At 36.2% G+C, this 19,120-nt stretch overlaps 2 protein-coding genes across 5 annotated transcripts in view; one reads left to right on the forward strand and one right to left on the reverse strand.

The window, feature by feature from the left end:
- Nucleotides 1-19,120, forward strand: part of LOC129916576 (uncharacterized) — a 118,374-nt gene that overhangs the window by 60,273 nt on the left and 38,981 nt on the right. The window lies entirely within an intron of this gene.
- Nucleotides 3,191-8,347, reverse strand: LOC129915092 (uncharacterized). Its single transcript, XM_055994552.1, has one exon. The coding sequence runs from the start codon at nt 8,345-8,347 to the stop codon at nt 3,191-3,193; it is 5,157 nt and encodes a 1,718-aa protein (XP_055850527.1).

The following is a 19,120-nucleotide window of genomic DNA, read 5'->3' on the forward strand; positions in this document are numbered from 1 at the left end:
AATTTTGAAATATTTTTAAAAAAACCAAAAATGCGTTTTTTGAAAATTTTCTAAAATTTTAATATTATCTTTACTTACACACTTTTGTATAAAAATTTTCATTTAAATCGGGTTAATTTTGTACGAGATATTCAGAAACGAAAAAAACCGTTCTATGACAGGTACCGTTAATAACGGTACAAAAAATATTTTTTTTATTTAAAAAGTTGGCCCTTATGTGTAGTATTACACACAAAAATTTTAATCAAAATCGTTAGAGCCGTTTTTGAAAAAAATTAACTTTTCTATTTCCGTTATATGGCAGGTACCGTTAGTTTTGGTCATAAAAAAAAATTTCAATTTCCCCTCTAGGGAATCACCAAAAACTGCTAACTACCAAGTTTGAAGAAAATCACTTCACTCGTTTAGGCTGCAGCTCCAGATAGAGACAGACGGACAGACAGACAGACAGACAGACAGACAGACAGACAGACAGACAGACAGACAGACAGACAGACAGACAGACAGACAGACAGACAGACAGACAGACAGACAGACAGACAGACAGACAGACAGACAGACAGACAGACAGACAGACAGACAGACAGACAGACAGACAGACAGACAGACAGACAGACAGACAGACAGACAGACAGACAGACAGACAGACAGACAGACAGACAGACAGACAGACAGACAGACAGACAGACAGACAGACAGACAGACAGACAGACAGACAGACAGACAGACAGACAGACAGACAGACAGACAGACAGACAGACAGACAGACAGACAGACAGACAGACAGACAGACAGACAGACAGACAGACAGACAGACAGACAGACAGACAGACAGACAGACAGACAGACAGACAGACAGACAGACAGACAGACAGACAGACAGACAGACAGACAGACAGACAGACAGACAGACAGACAGACAGACAGACAGACAGACAGACAGACAGACAGACAGACAGACAGACAGACAGACAGACAGACAGACAGACAGACAGACAGACAGACAGACAGACAGACAGACAGACAGACAGACAGACAGACAGACAGACAGACAGACAGACAGACAGACAGACAGACAGACAGACAGACAGACAGACAGACAGACAGACAGACAGACAGACAGACAGACAGACAGACAGACAGACAGACAGACAGACAGACAGACAGACAGACAGACAGACAGACAGACAGACAGACAGACAGACAGACAGACAGACAGACAGATAGACAGACAGACAGACAGACAGACAGACAGACAGACAGACAGACAGACAGACAGACAGACAGACAGACAGACAGACAGACAGACAGACAGACAGACAGACAGACAGACAGAATTGCCGGACCCACTTTTTTGGCATTCTCCATCATCGTAATGTCATGTAAAATTGTTATCTCGAGTTCGATTTTTTTTACGAATCCTAAACTTGCCCTATAGTACCTATATCGCAAGTAAAAATTAAACAGATTTTTATGACAATGATACACATATATCACATAAAAATAAGATGATTTTCCGTTTAAATTAACTGGATTTCTTTTAATTTTTCGCATTAAAGAAATTAAGACGGATGTCATATTGGCAAAAAACCATGACAAAATCCGCTTAGGTAATTTAGTGTGGAATCCGCTTGTGGTGGTGTTTTTTTCCGTGTAGTAACCTAAAAAAATTAATAATTTTTAAATTAAATTTTTAACAATCTTTTAATGTCAACCTAAATTTTAAGAATAAACTGGTTAATTAATTTCAGGAGTATTCTGGGGTGTTTTTTTTTATCCCACTTCGGTGTGTGTAGTATTTTTTTTTTGTATTCATCTTGAACATGTTAAAAGCAAGGACAATAGAAAAGGATATTTCATTAGACGAACAGTAAACTTATAGAGACTAAATGTGGTCTCTTTAAGTGTCGATGTCGGTATTGTAGGGATGTCAGAATATGGTTACATTTTCTTTGAACAATTTTCTGGTGTTTTGTGTATAGTGTAGATATAATTTATCGATTTGCATAAATTCTCCCAAAATAAAACGAAAGTGAAAAAAGAAACGATGTCCACTTTATTTTCGACAGAATTCGTTTGTGGGTGTTGTGTGATTTTAAGTGAAAGGATGTGTGTGTTATTGAAAAGCAGACAAGTGTTTTCTGTCTTGCCTTTTTTGTGTGTTAACATGATTTTAAGGTTTCTTTTATGGTACTTTTTTGTGGTGTCGTAAAAATTTATTTTAAGTGAAAAGGTTCCAATTTTAAAAATGTGGTAGTTCAATTATTAGGAACTTAGGGTAATTTAAAGATTTAGCTGTGACAAAAAATGTCTATGTGAATTTTATAATGATGCCTGTTTAAAACAGCCAATTTTATTACACATTATATTATTAGAGTTCGCGAAAGAAAAAAATTTCTGCACATTTTGTGTATGTTTACGAGTATTTACTTCACGATAATGTGTAAGTATTTTATGACAGACTGTTAGTTTGTCTGCAAATTTCTTTTAAAATGAGAGTCAAGTCAAAAGAGAGAATGTTAATATTTCCTAGTTTGTTGAACGTCAACCATAATACCATTTGTAAATGTATGTTTTAGAATGATTGAAATTAAAGACAAACGCAAAATATTTCAAAACGTTATAATTTAATCTTTTAATTAAACAAGAAATCAAACTAAACAAATCAATTATTTTATAAACAAAAATCCATATTAATATTCCCTATGCAAAAATCGACCGGCTGGTTTGGTGGTTGCTAAGAAAGTGAAAGAGTAAAACTCTTATCACTCATATGGTACATACACATTTGCTAAAACCATTGCACACGTCACCATTAGCATTGATCTGCATTCACATTGCGGTGATTTGTTTTTCCAATGACCAACGGTTTCAGCAAATGTGTATGCACTGCATTTGCAATGAATACACAAAAAAATACAATGCTTATGATGAGACCAAAGATAAGAGGATTAACTAATTTAACAAAACCAATGATATTACAAACAAAAACCGACATAGGAAACATACCATAGGGTAATGCAAAATGTTTGGCAATTGTAGAAAAAATTAATATGTTTTAAGAAATTAAATGAAAATGAAATTATAAATTAAATTGAAAACTAATTGAAAATAAATTAATTAAATGTAAATAGAAAATTATTTAACTCAAAACAAAAAATAAATACATAAACAATAACTGCTGCGTTCCTCAACATGCCGCCCCCGCTGAAGGAATTTCAGGACATGGCAAGAGGGCAAGTTTGGTTACGGGGCGCATGAAAGTGCCACGTTTGGTGCGCAATGTAACCACTCGTACGTGTCCATCTTCACCTGGATGAACTTCGGTAACTCTTCCAAGAAACCATTGAGAAGGTGGAAGATTTGGTTCTTTTAGAATGACTAAGTCACCAACTTCAAAATCTCTTTTGGCTTCTCTCCATTTTGGGCGCTGCTGCAAAGATGTGAGGTAATCGGTTTGCCACCTTCGCCAGAAACCTTGCATCATGTTTTGTAGTAGCTCCCATCTTCCCAATCGGTTGATAGGTGTTTCCAAAAAACTTGGCTCGGGTATCGCCGTATAAGGTCTACCTATAAGAAAATGAGAAGGCGTTAATGGATCAAGATCTGAATCGGAAGAAGCACAAAGGGGTCTAGAGTTCAAAAGGGCTTCGATTTGGGCTAACAAGGTACACATTTCTTCAAAGGTAAGGACACTATCGCCAACGACGCGCCGAAGATGTTGTTTTACCAATTTAACCCCCGCTTCCCAAAGTCCACCAAAGTGAGGACTATGCGGAGGGATAAATTGCCAATCAATATTTTCGCCAGCCAACATTTCTGCAACCTTCTTGTTGTGGGTTTGAGATTGCACCAATTTGTACATTTCTGATAAAACTCGAGCTGCTCCTTGAAAGTTCGTACCATTATCAGAGTACATAACGCTGCATTTACCACGCCTGGCGATAAATCTTTTCAGGGCAGCCAAAAATGCATCCGTGGTTAGGTCCGAAACCAATTCGAGGTGCAGCGCCTTAGTTGTCATGCAGACAAACAACGAAATGTACCCCTTTGACATTGTTGGTTTCCTTCCTCTCGAAGAACGAAGCGTAATGGGTCCAGCATAGTCACATCCTGTATGGGCGAAAGCAAATGATGGATTCACTCGAGACGATGGCAAATTTCCCATAAGCTGTGTAGAAGTATTTTTTCGATGACGAAAACACGTAATGCAATCGTGCACCAGTTTACGAATAAGGTTTCTGCTCCCGAGGATCCAATACTCCTGACGAATCAATGTGAAGAGTCCCGAAACACCAATATGTAAAAGGTTCCTGTGGGCATCGAGAAGAATCAGCCGAGTTATAGGATTATTTTTGGGTAGAATAACAGGGTGTTTTATCGCGAAGGGAACATTTCTGGCGTTCGAAATTCTACCACCGACACGCAACAAACCGACGACATCAATAAAAGGTGAAAGCGAACATAATTTGGACATCTTGTCAACACAACGATCAGCCTTAAGAGCTTTTATTTCACCAAGGAACTCATTTTGAGACCACTTGAGACAGGCCTTTTTGGCAAGGCGAAGTTCAGAAAGCGAAAGATATCCATATCTTCTATCTCCTTTTGGCAAACGACAAAAATATATGAAGCGACGAATATAGCCAACTATTCTCACAAGCTTTCTCCAACTAGAAATTTTAAGCGAAAGGTTTTCAAGAAAATGCTCAACCGTACCCGAAACGCAAACTGCAACGACCTTTTTCCTTTCTTCAGGAATGTCTTTTACCTCGATTTCGCGATGATTTGGCCACTTATCAAAGTCCTGAGACAACCATTCTGGACCATTCCACCACATTTTGTAATCCATTAGATCCTTAGGCAAAAGACCCCGCGAAGCACAATCAGCAGGGTTATCAGATGAAGAGACATGATTCCAAGACGAACGAGGCAAAGAAGACAAGATTTCGGAAGTACGATTTGCTACAAACGTATTCCATTTTCGCGGCGGAGACGAAAGCCAGGACAAAACAATTTGGGAGTCACAAAACGCTGATACTCGAACTGGTTTTACATCCAACGACGACCGAATGAGCTCAATTAAACGACACAAGAGGAGAGCTCCACAAAGTTCCAAACGAGGAATCGACAATTGCTTAACGGGAGCAACACGAGTTTTGGCTGCGACCAACTGAATCTCTGCACCATCTCCTGAACAACTACGACAATACACAACAGCAGAATAAGCCTTTTCCGAAGCATCCGAGAATCCTATTAATTCCAAGCTTTTAGAATTTTGGGTAAACCTTCGAGAAATCCTAAAGTTTTCAAAATAGGTCAAATTCTCCCGGTGCAGCTTCCATTTTTCTGCGATTTCAGAGGGCAAAGGATCATCCCAGTCTATCTTCGTCTTTGCGGTCCACAGCTCCTGAAACAGTATTTTCAACAAAATAGTGGAAGGAGCGAGAAAACCCAAAGGATCGAAAATCTTTGCAACCTCGGAAAGTAGTTTTCGTTTTGTAGGTACAAATTGTTCAGGCAAACTGATTTTATAGGTAAAGGTGTCGCGATACGGGTTCCAAACCAAACCGAGAACCTTGGTGCACTCCGATGAACTATCTAAATCGAGTAAAACAGCTTCTTTACAGTTGATCTCGCGCAATATCTCCCAACAATTAGAGCTCCACTTACTAAGCTCTAACCCTCCACAAGACAGCATTTCGACGATCTGCTTCTTCAGCTCTAATGTCTCCGACAACGAATCAGCCCCTGTCATCAAATCATCAACATACATATCATTTAAAACAGCATGTGAAGCTAAGGGAAACTGGTGTTTGTAATCAAACGCTATTTGACGAAGAACTTTCATGGACAAATATGGAGCTGGAGAAGTACCATATGTCACAGTTGACAAACGAAAATGCGAAATGGGGGCATCAGAAGATTCTCTCCAAACAATCCTCTGAAAATCACGGTGCTTTGGATGCACCCAAATTTGCCGAAACATTTTGACAATGTCAGCACAAAACACGAAGCGATGAATACGAAAACGAATACAAACGTTTATCAAGTTACGCTGAAGAGGAGTTCCAACATGAAGCATATCATTAAGGCAACTATTTTTGGTATCCTTATGAGACCCATCGAAGACAACGCGAATTTTGTTGGTGATAACGGCGTGGTGAGGCAAATAAAAAACACTTCCCGAAGTAGGTTCTATTTCATTATCTGGAATACGCTCCATGTGGCCTAGATCCAAGTATGTTTGCATGAACTTGCAATATTCTCTTTTGAGGTCTTTATCACGACAAAAACGACGTTCCATGGCGAAAAGTCTAGACAAAGCTCCTGAGATGGTATTAGCAAACTTTACATTGTCCTGCCGAAAAGGAAGTTCAACCACGTACTTTTTATCAGATGAACGAGTGAGGGTTTTTGAAAACTGTTTATCAACCTCATCTTCACCTACTGTCAACGACGAACTATGCGAAACCTCTTCAATTTCCCAAAAGGATTTCAAAATCACATCAAGGTCAACACCTGCGTGCAACGAAACTAAGGAATTCCCTGGCAAACAACCCGTAACAACCCATCCAAACAATGTCTCGTGTGCAACAACCTTTCCTTCTGGATCTGAACGATGATCACTAAGCAGAATGCTCCAAGCCTTATCAGCCCCTAACAACACATCAATGGGACCTGGGTTTTTGAATCCTACATCAGCTAACAAAAGATCGTCGAGGAAGGTAAAATTGCTAGCTTCAAACGAAAGCGATGGTGTTTGAGAAGTAATTTGGTTGAGAATATATGCCTCAACTTGCATAGTATGCGGAGTAATTCGGGATTTTAACTGTAACTCAACAGCACCTTGAGTCACACCAGCTTCAACCGATGAAATCCCAGAGATAGGTAAACGGGCATGGGAACGACGAAGGCCAAGCCTTTTCACCAAACTATCGGTCACGAACGAAACCTGAGAGCCGCTATCCAATAGAACACGCACAAGATGAGTCTTTCCGGAATTGTCAAAAACTTTCACCACAGCTGTAGGTAGTATAACCGACGAACGCGAATCATTTTTCATATGGTTGCTCACAACGGAAGCTGAGTTCTGGGTAGGATCAACAACACTTGCAGAAGCAGCTGGATTAATGTTATCTAAGTGTACTAAGCTATGATGGCGAGATTTACATAAGGTACACCGTGCCTTAACTCGACATCGATTCGAAGAATGCTTGGTACCGAGGCAGTTGTAACATAATCGTTGATCTCTAGCAAACCCGCGACGCGAACTAACCGACATTGAAACAAATTCTGGACATTGGGGGAGATAATGTTCCCCTTTACACTTTGGACAAGAAGTATTTACTACGGCTAAACTTTTAATGTTGGTAGGATTTGACGCACGACTGTTCTTAACACGACTAGTTTTCGGATCACTGGCTTCTAAAGCATTAGAACGATTTTCTAGAAAATGAATGAGATCCTTGATGGTTGACTCTTCCGACATTTTGTTTTCTAGCGCCCAAGCCTTTTTGGTTTCTGAGTCTGTTTTATTGATCAGCAAATAAACAAGCCACGGATCCCTACCTTCCGATTTTACCGCTTCTAGCCCACGAATTACCTCATCTGCCTTATCAACTAGCTTACGTAGGTGAAATCCATCTCCCGAAACAACGTTTGGCAGTTTTAAAAATTGTTCTATAAGCGCGTTAATTATATAAAGAGGTTTATCATAACGGTTTTCTAATTTCTCCCAAGCGAGCTGATAATTAGAATCCGAAACACTAACACCGTTCAATAAATTGAAAGCATCTTCACGCAAAACCGATTTCAAATATCTAAACTTTTGAGAACTTGAAAGTTTCGTATTGCAGTCCACGGTTTGTAAAAACACATCACGAAAACCGGGCCATTCTCGATAGTCACCAGAAAAAGGTGGAATTTGCATAGGTTGCAGCTTTATATTGGTAGGATTCTTATCTCCATTATTGGAAGAAGCTACCTGCCCTAACCTATCTAACAATTCAGCTTGAGAAGCAGCTAACTCTTTAAGCGCATCGGGTTTATCAATCTCATCAACCGGGTTAATGTCTTTAATGCGTTTTAAAAGAGCACATTTTGACGATATGTATTTCGATTCTAGAATCTCAAACTCGGGTTCAGGGTCTACGTATCCCTCCTCAGCATGAAATTCGAAAAGAGCCGATTGAGAATCGCAAATATCTTTAAAAGCCTTTTCTAGTCTATCTAACCGCACTCTCAATTCTAAAACGTTCACATTTTCAGGAATGTTCTGCACATAGGTAAAAACCCTTGTGATAGCACCTTTATAATGTCCACGAGCTTGCTTTAAAACTTCCATGATTTAATTAAGTTTAGAAGTAAGTACCGTTAGCAATAAACGACCGATCACGTGATAACAAAATTCTAATTCACTTCACAATTCCCAAAATTTGTCCAATAAATATTCCAGCAATAACCATCAGACAGACCAACAACAGCAGCTACAAATCGAGCCCCCCCAAAAAAAAACATCCATGAACAGCAAACAGGAGCACCAGGCAAAATCAGATTTCTGCTTTATACTTATCTGTGTACCGGAATCCAAGTCTAGCAAACCACCAACCAGAAGAAAAAAAAAAAAAAAAACGAAAAGCCAATTCAAAAATATCCAAGGCGTAGAAGGACCAACTTTGTTTTAGAATGATTGAAATTAAAGACAAACGCAAAATATTTCAAAACGTTATAATTTAATCTTTTAATTAAACAAGAAATCAAACTAAACAAATCAATTATTTTATAAACAAAAATCCATATTAATATTCCCTATGCAAAAATCGACCGGCTGGTTTGGTGGTTGCTAAGAAAGTGAAAGAGTAAAACTCTTATCACTCATATGGTACATACACATTTGCTAAAACCATTGCACACGTCACCATTAGCATTGATCTGCATTCACATTGCGGTGATTTGTTTTTCCAATGACCAACGGTTTCAGCAAATGTGTATGCACTGCATTTGCAATGAATACACAAAAAAATACAATGCTTATGATGAGACCAAAGATAAGAGGATTAACTAATTTAACAAAACCAATGATATTACAAACAAAAACCGACATAGGAAACATACCATAGGGTAATGCAAAATGTTTGGCAATTGTAGAAAAAATTAATATGTTTTAAGAAATTAAATGAAAATGAAATTATAAATTAAATTGAAAACTAATTGAAAATAAATTAATTAAATGTAAATAGAAAATTATTTAACTCAAAACAAAAAATAAATACATAAACAATAACTGCTGCGTTCCTCAACAATGTACTTAAATAATTAGCTTGGACAAATTTTAGTATTAATATTTTAAATGTATAATCATTTAATTTTTGGTCCTTATTTTACCCACAAATCTTTAGTTTAAATATTAACTATAGGCTTTTGTAACAGCTTTGTATGTTTGCTCTTCATTAAGTACACTTTAGTGAATTAATCCTACGCCTATTCACACATTAAAAGTCTGTCAACAGTTTAATGTTTAAGTCACATAAATACATATAGAAACCAAGAATACCTTTACCTATACCATTCATGGGATTACTCGAAATTAGGTGTGAAGGTGAGTAAGTAAAAAGGTAAGTGTTTGTTAGCTGTATATAGAAAACACTAACATCATGCTTACGTTTCTTTCCGATCAATTAACTCAATAAGGATTTCAAATCGCAAAGGAACTAAAACAAAACAAAAAGAAAAAAAAAAAACATTTCCAAATCTAACAGCCAGAGGGGTTGTTTAACAAGTTAGTGGGTGGTGAAAGTGGTACTTACCAATGGTCATTCGGGTGTAAACTTTTTTGCTGCTACAATTCCTCTCAAGAGAACAAACCATTAATGGGATCAAAATAGAATTGAAAATCGATTTTTTGTTTTAAGTATCTATATGTCTGGGTTCTATTGCATTAAAATTCTTTTATTGAACAAAAAAATGCATGGGTATTTTATCAAATTTACGCATCATCAGTTTCATAAATATAAATAATAATATTAATGTGCAGTAGGGTGGACTCCTTCGATTTTGTATATAATTTTCAACAATGTACAATATAATATTTACTCAAGGCGATCTATTTTTGGGTCTAAACGAGCCTGGTTCCGAGAAAGTCAAACAATTTTTTTTGATGAACCGCCGTATGCTTACATAATTCCCAGGATGGGAGCTCTGGGAAGCAAACCGGGTCATCAATTAAGATCACGTTTCGGTACTCACTGACAGGTCCAAAATAGACCAGGGGATAGGTTCATGTATGTATCTTTTCAGATAAACTTCCCATTAATAGGTCAGTAAACCTCCCGAACTTTTGTAGTTTCGTCCAGGTGGATGTGTTTGCAGATTGCGAAGCCGCAAAATATCGTTCCACATGTGAATTGAATGACAAGAATATTAATATTTTTATAGAGAGGTAATCATTGACACAATGAACTCAGAGATCTAAGCACAACGAATACATTCACCCTTCGCTGGGTACCAGGAAACTTGTGCCACTAGAACATTAAAACAAAGTTTCTTAAAGTAAGCTAACGACAGATGGTCAGCACTTAAAATCTGTCGGGTTACTATGAATCTTTTGCCAACCCTTTCTAAAAGAAAAAGTGATATTATACTTAATCTAAGCAGATTCCAATAGTTCCTTTTGGTCGGAATCACAACTCAATAGGAACCCACATGAGTCCTGACCAGAATCGGCATAGTCTCATCTGACTTGTGTAGAGGGTGTCAATACGAAGAGTTGGAAGATGGCTCACATCGCTTTCCTTGCGAATGCCCCAACTAAACTAGAACCAGAAAAACAGCGAAGAATACTTTTTTTTGACGAGTTAGATGACGTTTCGTCCTTGCCAATAAAGAATATTATTAAATTTATTCAAATTTCAGGATAATTCAGGGAGACACCTCATACTCATAAATAAACTTTCACTAAACCCATTCTTATTCACACAAAACCTTCACAGCCTAACCTAAACTCGCTGGGGAACACAATGGCTCCAATAAGATCCGAGTGTCATGATTCGGCTTTTGTATAGTTATTGTACGGGTACAAGTGTACAACCTAACCTAACCTAACTGTCATGACAAAAATCGCTAAGAACATCAATTCAATTTTCAAACCCATCCAACAGTGTTTCATATCTCAAAAAAAACTCTTAAACTTTGCAAAGATATAAAAATTATTTTTAAAAAACTGGAGATAGGTTTCTTTCCAGCTAACAAAAATGTACGCTGTTTATATATTTACAAGAAAATTTAATGTAATATTCATTTTATAAATGAATACATTGAGTCGACCAACAAATTCATCCAATTAAAAAGTTTATATAAATTGAAATACAACACCATATTGACACATACTCATTTTACTACTTCACCTTTTACTTCAACTAGATATACGTGTTGCGAGGTAACCTGGAGCAGAGCTAATTTTCCATGAGCTCATCAAAAATCGTTTCCGGGTTTCCATGCATGCATGTAGTAGGTACGTACGGCACCTAAAACTTATATCTCTACTCTACTACAAACTTTGTTATCTTCATTGCATTCTTTTGAAATGACACACATTCGAACATTCATGTATGAGCAAATAATAGCATTAAAGGAAGCAAGCAACAAAAAGACAAAAAAAAAACAAAGCAAAACAAAACGTTCTCTTCCCTTCGTCTTATTAGAAACTTAACAAGTATTCTCTGTGCATCCTCCAGGTGCAAAATCACTTTATCTCTCACTGTGTTGCAAATGTTCTGATATGCTTGCTGTCTTCATATAGACAGACACATAGGTAAATAGATGGCTCAAATAACGAACGAACAAACAGGCAGCCATGGCAACCACGTTGTTGGAAACTTTTGCATTATGCACACACGCTTCCATGGATGGCGTGTATAATGAAATGAGAGCTTAATTCGTAAACAGAGGCCTGAATAATGCAAGACACTCATCCCTTTAGCTTGTTAAATGGGCAAAGTGTAGTATATGGTTCACATTCATTCGTTCATGCATGTCTACTGTGCTTTTCACAGTTCTTTAATGTTCGCAAAATAGCAGGAAGAAATCCTATTGAAAAGGACATGCTATGCTGTTTGGTAAATGGATTTCTTCATTTTCCATTTGAGTTGAAATTCTATGGATTTTTACTTATTATACTTTTTGGAATGTTATGTGTACAAAGCCCTCAGGATTCCTACTTAATGCCAATTTTGAATGACCATTTTACAGCGAGATGGTTACTTTTCATGCATTGCCTGAATTTTTTTACATATGTTCAAATATTTTCTACAATTCAAAGTCCAGTTAAAAAAAATTATACAATACGCAAAAAGTCTAGGAAATCCCATGTTGGCAAGTCGCGATTTTTAAGGTCCAGGAGTAGGATGTAGTTATGGATTGTCGACAAATCTTGGATACGGACGTGGAATGATAGGTCCCTAAACAACAATTAGCGGAGGCCTGGAGACCAACAATTGTAAGGTAGATATAACTGCCATCCAAGAAGTGCGATGGGAAGGGCTGTACAAAAGAAAGTAGATATACTACGGCGGCTGCTACCGACAACAGTGTTTATTTGGATCTTCTTCTTCCTTTTTCTCGGCGCTGTTATGATCTCGATGTCGAGGGGATCATAACTATCCCACGTTACTGCTTCACACTAGTGATCCGCTTGTGGGGTTCGCCGAACAGTGTTTATTTGGATACGGATTGATAATAGGAATCACACTCAAACGAAACATTTTGAGCTTTAACTGCATCTGTGAGCGCCACATCAAGATCCGCATCATGACTAAATTCACTTTTATAAGCCTGATTTGCGAACAGGAGATCTAGGTCCAGGAAAAAAAAATGTAGTACAAATATTAAAGGTTTACTTGGTGCTACTACATCTTGTTATTCACCAAGAAGCTAATATTAGATTATAAGGATAAGCAAATTAATTAGTGATATTAACAAAACATTTAGTTTGCCATTTTACTCATTTCTACACATATGTACACATTAATTGAACTATAATAAATGGCTCCCGGAAATTACGCAATAGGAAATTACGCCAGATTTTTTTTTTGGAAAAAACGCCAGAATATTTCTTTTGGTTAAAATTGGAAAAAGCACCAGAAAATAATTTGGAAAAAACAGCAGAAACATTGGAAATTGTGCCAGACAGCTATGGAAAAAAAGTCGGAAAATGAAATGGAAATTAGGCCAGAAAATATTACATTCTGGCTTAATTTCCACATTTCATTTTGGAAAAAGAACCTGAAAATTAATAAATAATTTCTTGTCTAATTTCCACATTTCATTTTGGAAAAAAGGCCAGAAAAGTTTTTTTCAATTCTAACAAAAAAAATGGATAAAAGTAAGTAAAAATACAACTAGCTGTGATCTGGAATAAGCGATTGTGTACCTACTTACTAGGGGAGGGGAGTGGGTCAACAAATTAACGGCCGGGGGGGGGGGGGCGCGTCGCGGGGCGCGTCGCGGGGCGCGCCGGGGCCAGGCGTTGCACCGCGTCGCGAGTCCGGCTGCCATCGGCGGAGCGCCGCGCGGCGGGGGGGGGGGCGGCTGCCATCGGCGGCGCGCCGGGCAGCGGGTTCGCGCGGTGCGGGGCGCGGCGGTGCGCAGCGGGGTGTGGCGGTTTGCGGCGGGTTGCGTCGCGTATCGCGACGCGCCCCCCCCCCCCGCCGCGCGGCTCGCCGCCGATGGCAGCCGGACTCGCGACGCGGTGCAACGCCTGGCCCCGGCGCGCCCCGCGACGCGCCCCCCCCCCCCCCGGCCGTTAATTTGTTGACCCACTCCCCTCCCCTAGTAAGTAGGTACACAATCGCTTATTCCAGATCACAGCTAGTTGTATTTTTACTTACTTTTATCCATTTTTTTGTTAGAATTGAAAAAAACTTTTCTGGCCGATTTGTTGCATCAAAAAAGAAGTAAAAACAAATGTTTTTTATAATTTTGTCTTTTAATTTGTACCCTACTATACAAAAATTAACATTTTTTAAGAATTTTTTCTGGCTCTTTTTCCAAAACAGAAAAAGGAAAAAACGCCAGAAACTTTCTGGCTTTTTTTCCAAATTTTTTTTTCTGGCTTTTTTTCCATTTTATAAAATGGAAAAAGCACCAGAATTTTTTTTTGGAAAAAATGCCAGAAAATCGGAAATATTCCCAGAAAAATTTTGCACTTTTTTCCTAGGAAAAAACGCCAGATTTTGTATGAAATTTTTTTTGGCTTTTTTTCCAAAAAAAAATCTGGCGTAATTTCCTATGGCGTAATTTCCGGGAGCCATAATAAATGCATATAACCTTTAAGTAAAATGGCATTGTATTTGTGCATCTAGATGCCATCTATGTATAAAAACAAACGAGTTAAAACCTAAACATTCGCATTGCTTTAAAAGCTTTAAAATAATTAAGCAATTACATAACCCAAAAAGTTCAATTCAGAATGACCTGTTTCATTATAAGAAGTAGGTACTCTCATAAACACAATTATTTTTAATTATATTCTTACTCATTCATCCAGAGATTTGAAAATAGAACAAAAATACCAAAAACACTTTAGTGTTGTAACTTTAAACAGATTTCTAAAGCAGAGAGTTGCAGTATAAATTCCAAAATTTGAAATTAATACAACCGCAGATGTTTCCTCAAATACTTGAATCCTCTCTCTCTCTGCTGGCAAATGCATTTTATAGTCACGTGACATATTCGTTTGGTTTGCAATTGAATGGAAAACTACTGTAGACTGTTGGACTGCATAATGACTTTATGGGTGGGAATCTAGAGAAAATAAATAGCATTGAGGCTTACAACAACATAAATCATAAATCCTTTCTAACAGAACCCAAATCGTGTCATTTAAAATAAAAGAAATATATGACACTAAGGCACGTAATGAATGCAATGAATTAAAACTACAAAAGGACTGACCAAAAAAGGGAACTATGTCCTTTTTGGTTTAACATTGTACAAAAATAAAATCTGGCTAGAGAGTGTAGTTTAGAAAACATGTTTTTTGTGTAAACAAAGTTAAATACTTTAATTAAGTGTAGAAAAGTTTAAAAAGTACTTAATTTTTTTTTAGTTTATCTTTAAAAAATGATTACAAAAAATACAAAACATGCCGAACAGACGAACGGACGGACGGCATCGGCATCACGAAAACCACTTTTTTAAACTTCTCTAATAATAACACGGTGTTACAAAAATGAGGTTTTAAAATACACGCGGGCGGAGACCTATCACATTTTGTAGAGCTAGTCGCACTGATTACGAAACGGTATTTAAAAAGTCCCTAACAGCCCCAAAATCTGGAGTTAGGGGCAAAAAACGGTTTTTTTGACTTTCACCCATTGAAAAAAATGTAGCTTTGTCAAATTTTTACCCATTTTCGATTTTTTTACAGTTTCTGATAGAAGATAAATATACCTTTTCAACAATGTATAATGACATTTTTTTCGTCATTTACCCAACTTCGACATCAAATTAAAGTATATATTTTCACAACAACATGCTGTTTTAAAAATATATTCTATAATAATATTTATTTCCAAATCAAACGAGGTATTTTTTTATGAAAATCAGTTTAAAATTGGCTTAGAAAAAAAATTTACGATTACAACCCAGATACAGAAATTCGAACTTTTAGGTATAGAATAAAAATGATGTTTTGGCACGTAGTAGGATAACTTGGGCGCAAGGATTTGATAACGGGTTTTTGTAGAGGAGTTCAATACAAACATTTTTTTTTTGGGGAGGGGGGTCTATCTCCCCCCGTTTAGGTGGGAGGGGCAGTTTTCTAAGAAAATATCAAAATAAAAAAAAAATTATTAAAAAACAACGGCAACACTTACAGTAATAAATGATACCACTTCCGAAAGGGCAAAATTGTACATTGAATTCGAATCAATAGTTTTTATTAGTAGTATTATAACCAATAGTTTTTGAAATAATCGATTTCAAAGTTAAAAATAGGCGAAAAAAAAAATTACTCACACAGAAAACTGCCTCAATTGATTCCTTATCGAACAGTGAAAACTATATGATTCTATGTCTTCTAGTTTTTGAGAAAATTGAAAATAAAAACAAATAAAAACAAAAAATATTTTGAAAAAAGAAAAATCTGATAAAATAATTTTTCCAATTTCTCAAAAACTAGAAGACATAGAAACATATAGTTTTCACTGTTCGATAAGGAATCAATCGAAAATGGGTACAAATTTGACGAAGCTAGATTTTTTCAATGGGTGAAAGTAAAAAAAAAAACAGTTTTTTGCCCCTAACTCCAGATTTTGGGGGTGTTAGGGACTTTTTAAATACCGTTTCGTAATCAGTGCGACTAGCTCTACAAAAGGTGATTGGTCTCCGCCCGCGTATATTTTGAGTGTTACACCGTGAATTAGAAACAAAATAGTTACAAAATATAAACCTTTTTTAAATGCGCTAAGTTGATATAGGAAAACTTATCGAAACACTCAAAAGCCAAAAGCAACAAATAAACTACTCAAGTAGCACAAAAGTCTAAAATAAACCAAAATATTTGGTGTATTTTTTGCACTTTCGTGATTTTCATTTTGAATACAAAAAAATCACCATTTTCTCGTATATGTATAATAAACTCCGGTGGTTAAAAAAATATACCGATTTTTGGTGTATAAATGGCGCTAGTGGTATATTAAATGATCTGGTTTTTGGTGAAAATTATCCCTTTGAAATTGAAAAATAAACAATAAATCTATGGATAAAATACACCATTTAAATTATTCTGATTTAAAATTTGAACCAAAGTTTATTTTGTATCTCAAACAGTTTGATGAATTCTAATTCACACCATTTGTTATGAAATAATTGAAAACGAATTTGCATTCACTTTCATAATATTGCCATAAGAAACAAATGGTTAAATATGAATTTGTTTGCCAAATTTAAAAACGAAACACATTCTGTCTACTAATTTTATATTCTATCCCCTCTAAAAATCGAGGGCCTCTAAAATGTCAGTGAATTAATGATTTTTTTTTTTCGATTTTAAAAATCAGTTTTTCAAAAATTATAATTTTTTTTGTTGTTTTTACATTTTTTTAGAAGAGTTCTTTTATAATATAATATACCGAATCGAAAAAACCAAGAATACGGGATAATTAGGTCGATAAATATACTATTATAGTAAGATAATTAATCGCTGTCTTCTTTTTTTACATGGCGGCCATTGAAAAATATGTGGTCTCCCACTCATGCATTCTGGTGAATTTTATGTCCAAAGGGTACTTCCAACACCAAAGAGAGTTTACAAAATACACCGTTTTGGTTGATTTCAGAATCGAATAATTTTATGCACCATTAATGGTATATTATAAAAACAACTGAATATCGGTGTATTTTTTGCACGGAATCTTAAAAAAATGTTGAAATTTTTTACAGAAAAGACAGTGGTATAATTTGTATACCACTGAGAAACACATTTGAGAAATACACCATATTTTTTCAATTTCCTCAATTTTACACCAAAATTTATACACCAGTGTGCTACTTGAGTAGTGTTCACTGGGGCGTATGCGTACCTTTTTTAAATTTGTGATGATGCCATTGTCAGCTAAATCCTGAAAACTAAGAAATTTGGTTGATCAGTTACAGAAATATAGCAAATCAATTTGTATACTAAAATTGGGGAAACCGATGAAGTTACGAATACCAGAGTTACGGGCGACAGAGTTACGAGCGTCAAAGTTACGCGAAACCGAAGTTACGAAAAACTAGAGTTACGAATTCTAAAGTTATGTTAAGCTATGACATGTGATTTTTGGGTTGGCAACAATTGCGAGGAACGACATGGAATTACAAACAAGAGATTAACATTTTTCTCATTGGTCAGAACTAAATGAGTAAAGCGAAAATGGGTGTTATTTAATCTTGTAAAATTTTGATTGGATAGGTATAGATATACATACATATATGGTTTTGTTTTTGTGAGAAGATCGCAAAAACGTTGAAATAGAAAAAAAAAACATGAGTATACTTATGTAAGTTTGGGGGACATAATTGAATTTAACTTCTTATTTGTCCAACTAATATTGCAAATACGTATTTTTTTTTCTATTAATTAATATAATTATTCATAGCGTATTTTGTAATACCCACTTTGTTATTATTTATATTAAAATAATAACCAAACCACCCCTTTTTTTTACAGACGTTATTTTGGTGTGTTGAACTGTTGTTGCAATTGTTGCCAACCCAAAAATCACATGTCATAGCTTAACATAACTTTAGAATTCGTAACTCTAGTTTTTCGTAACTTCGGTTTCGCGTAACTTTGACGGCCGTAACTCTGTCGCGCGTAACTCTGTTATTCGTAACTCCGTTACCATTTCCTAAAATTGTGATGCTAGGAAAAAATGCTGCCATAAATCGTTGAATATTTAACTACATACATAGCTTTTGTATCATATTTTCTATAAAGCCACTGAATAAAGTTGAAAGAAAAGTCTTTTTTAAACTTCTAATTTCAATAAAATAAAATTCCTTTAATAAACTTAAGAAGAATGCGTCTGAGCACATTAGAACTTTTAATAAAGTTGAATAAAGTGTATGAAGGTATTTTCAAAAGACACCTGTCACTGTCAACTTTATTAGGACAAATAAACTTTCAAGGTAACATTGACTACAAGTTTCTAAGCAATCGTTTCAAAAGAACATTTCCCAACTCCTCAATGTCAACCAAATTATATAAAAAAAAAAAACACTTTTTAGACGTTTTCAGGACACTGTGAAATTTTTTTTTTGTATATCTCATTGTGCAAACAAAACAAATTTCGTAATCCCACCCCATTGTCATGTCATATTGCAGCCTTATCTAGGCTTATAGAGAACCTCAGGATTAAAAGGAACATTTTCTTGGTGTTTTTGAGTAGTATCTCGCTTCTATTCTTAATCGTGAAGTTGATGGTTGTCTATATATACATATCTCTACGTGTTGTATACACTCCCTACGTATTTTATGTTAACGTTGCATATTTAGGTATAGCGTTTCTTCTCCTCACTCAGCCTTTTGTTCAGTTTGAGCTTCCTACACTCCTCAAGGGGAGCCAATTTTCTTCAA

The sequence above is a fragment of the Episyrphus balteatus genome, chromosome 3 (genome assembly GCF_945859705.1).
Source record: "Episyrphus balteatus chromosome 3, idEpiBalt1.1, whole genome shotgun sequence".
NCBI classification, from domain to species: Eukaryota; Metazoa; Arthropoda; class Insecta; order Diptera; family Syrphidae; genus Episyrphus; species Episyrphus balteatus.

Excerpts from the sequence above, each read along its gene's own strand:
- LOC129915092 (XM_055994552.1), bottom strand. The coding sequence starts at position 8,347 with ATGGAAGTTTTAAAGCAAGCTCGTGGACATTATAAAGGTGCTATCACA.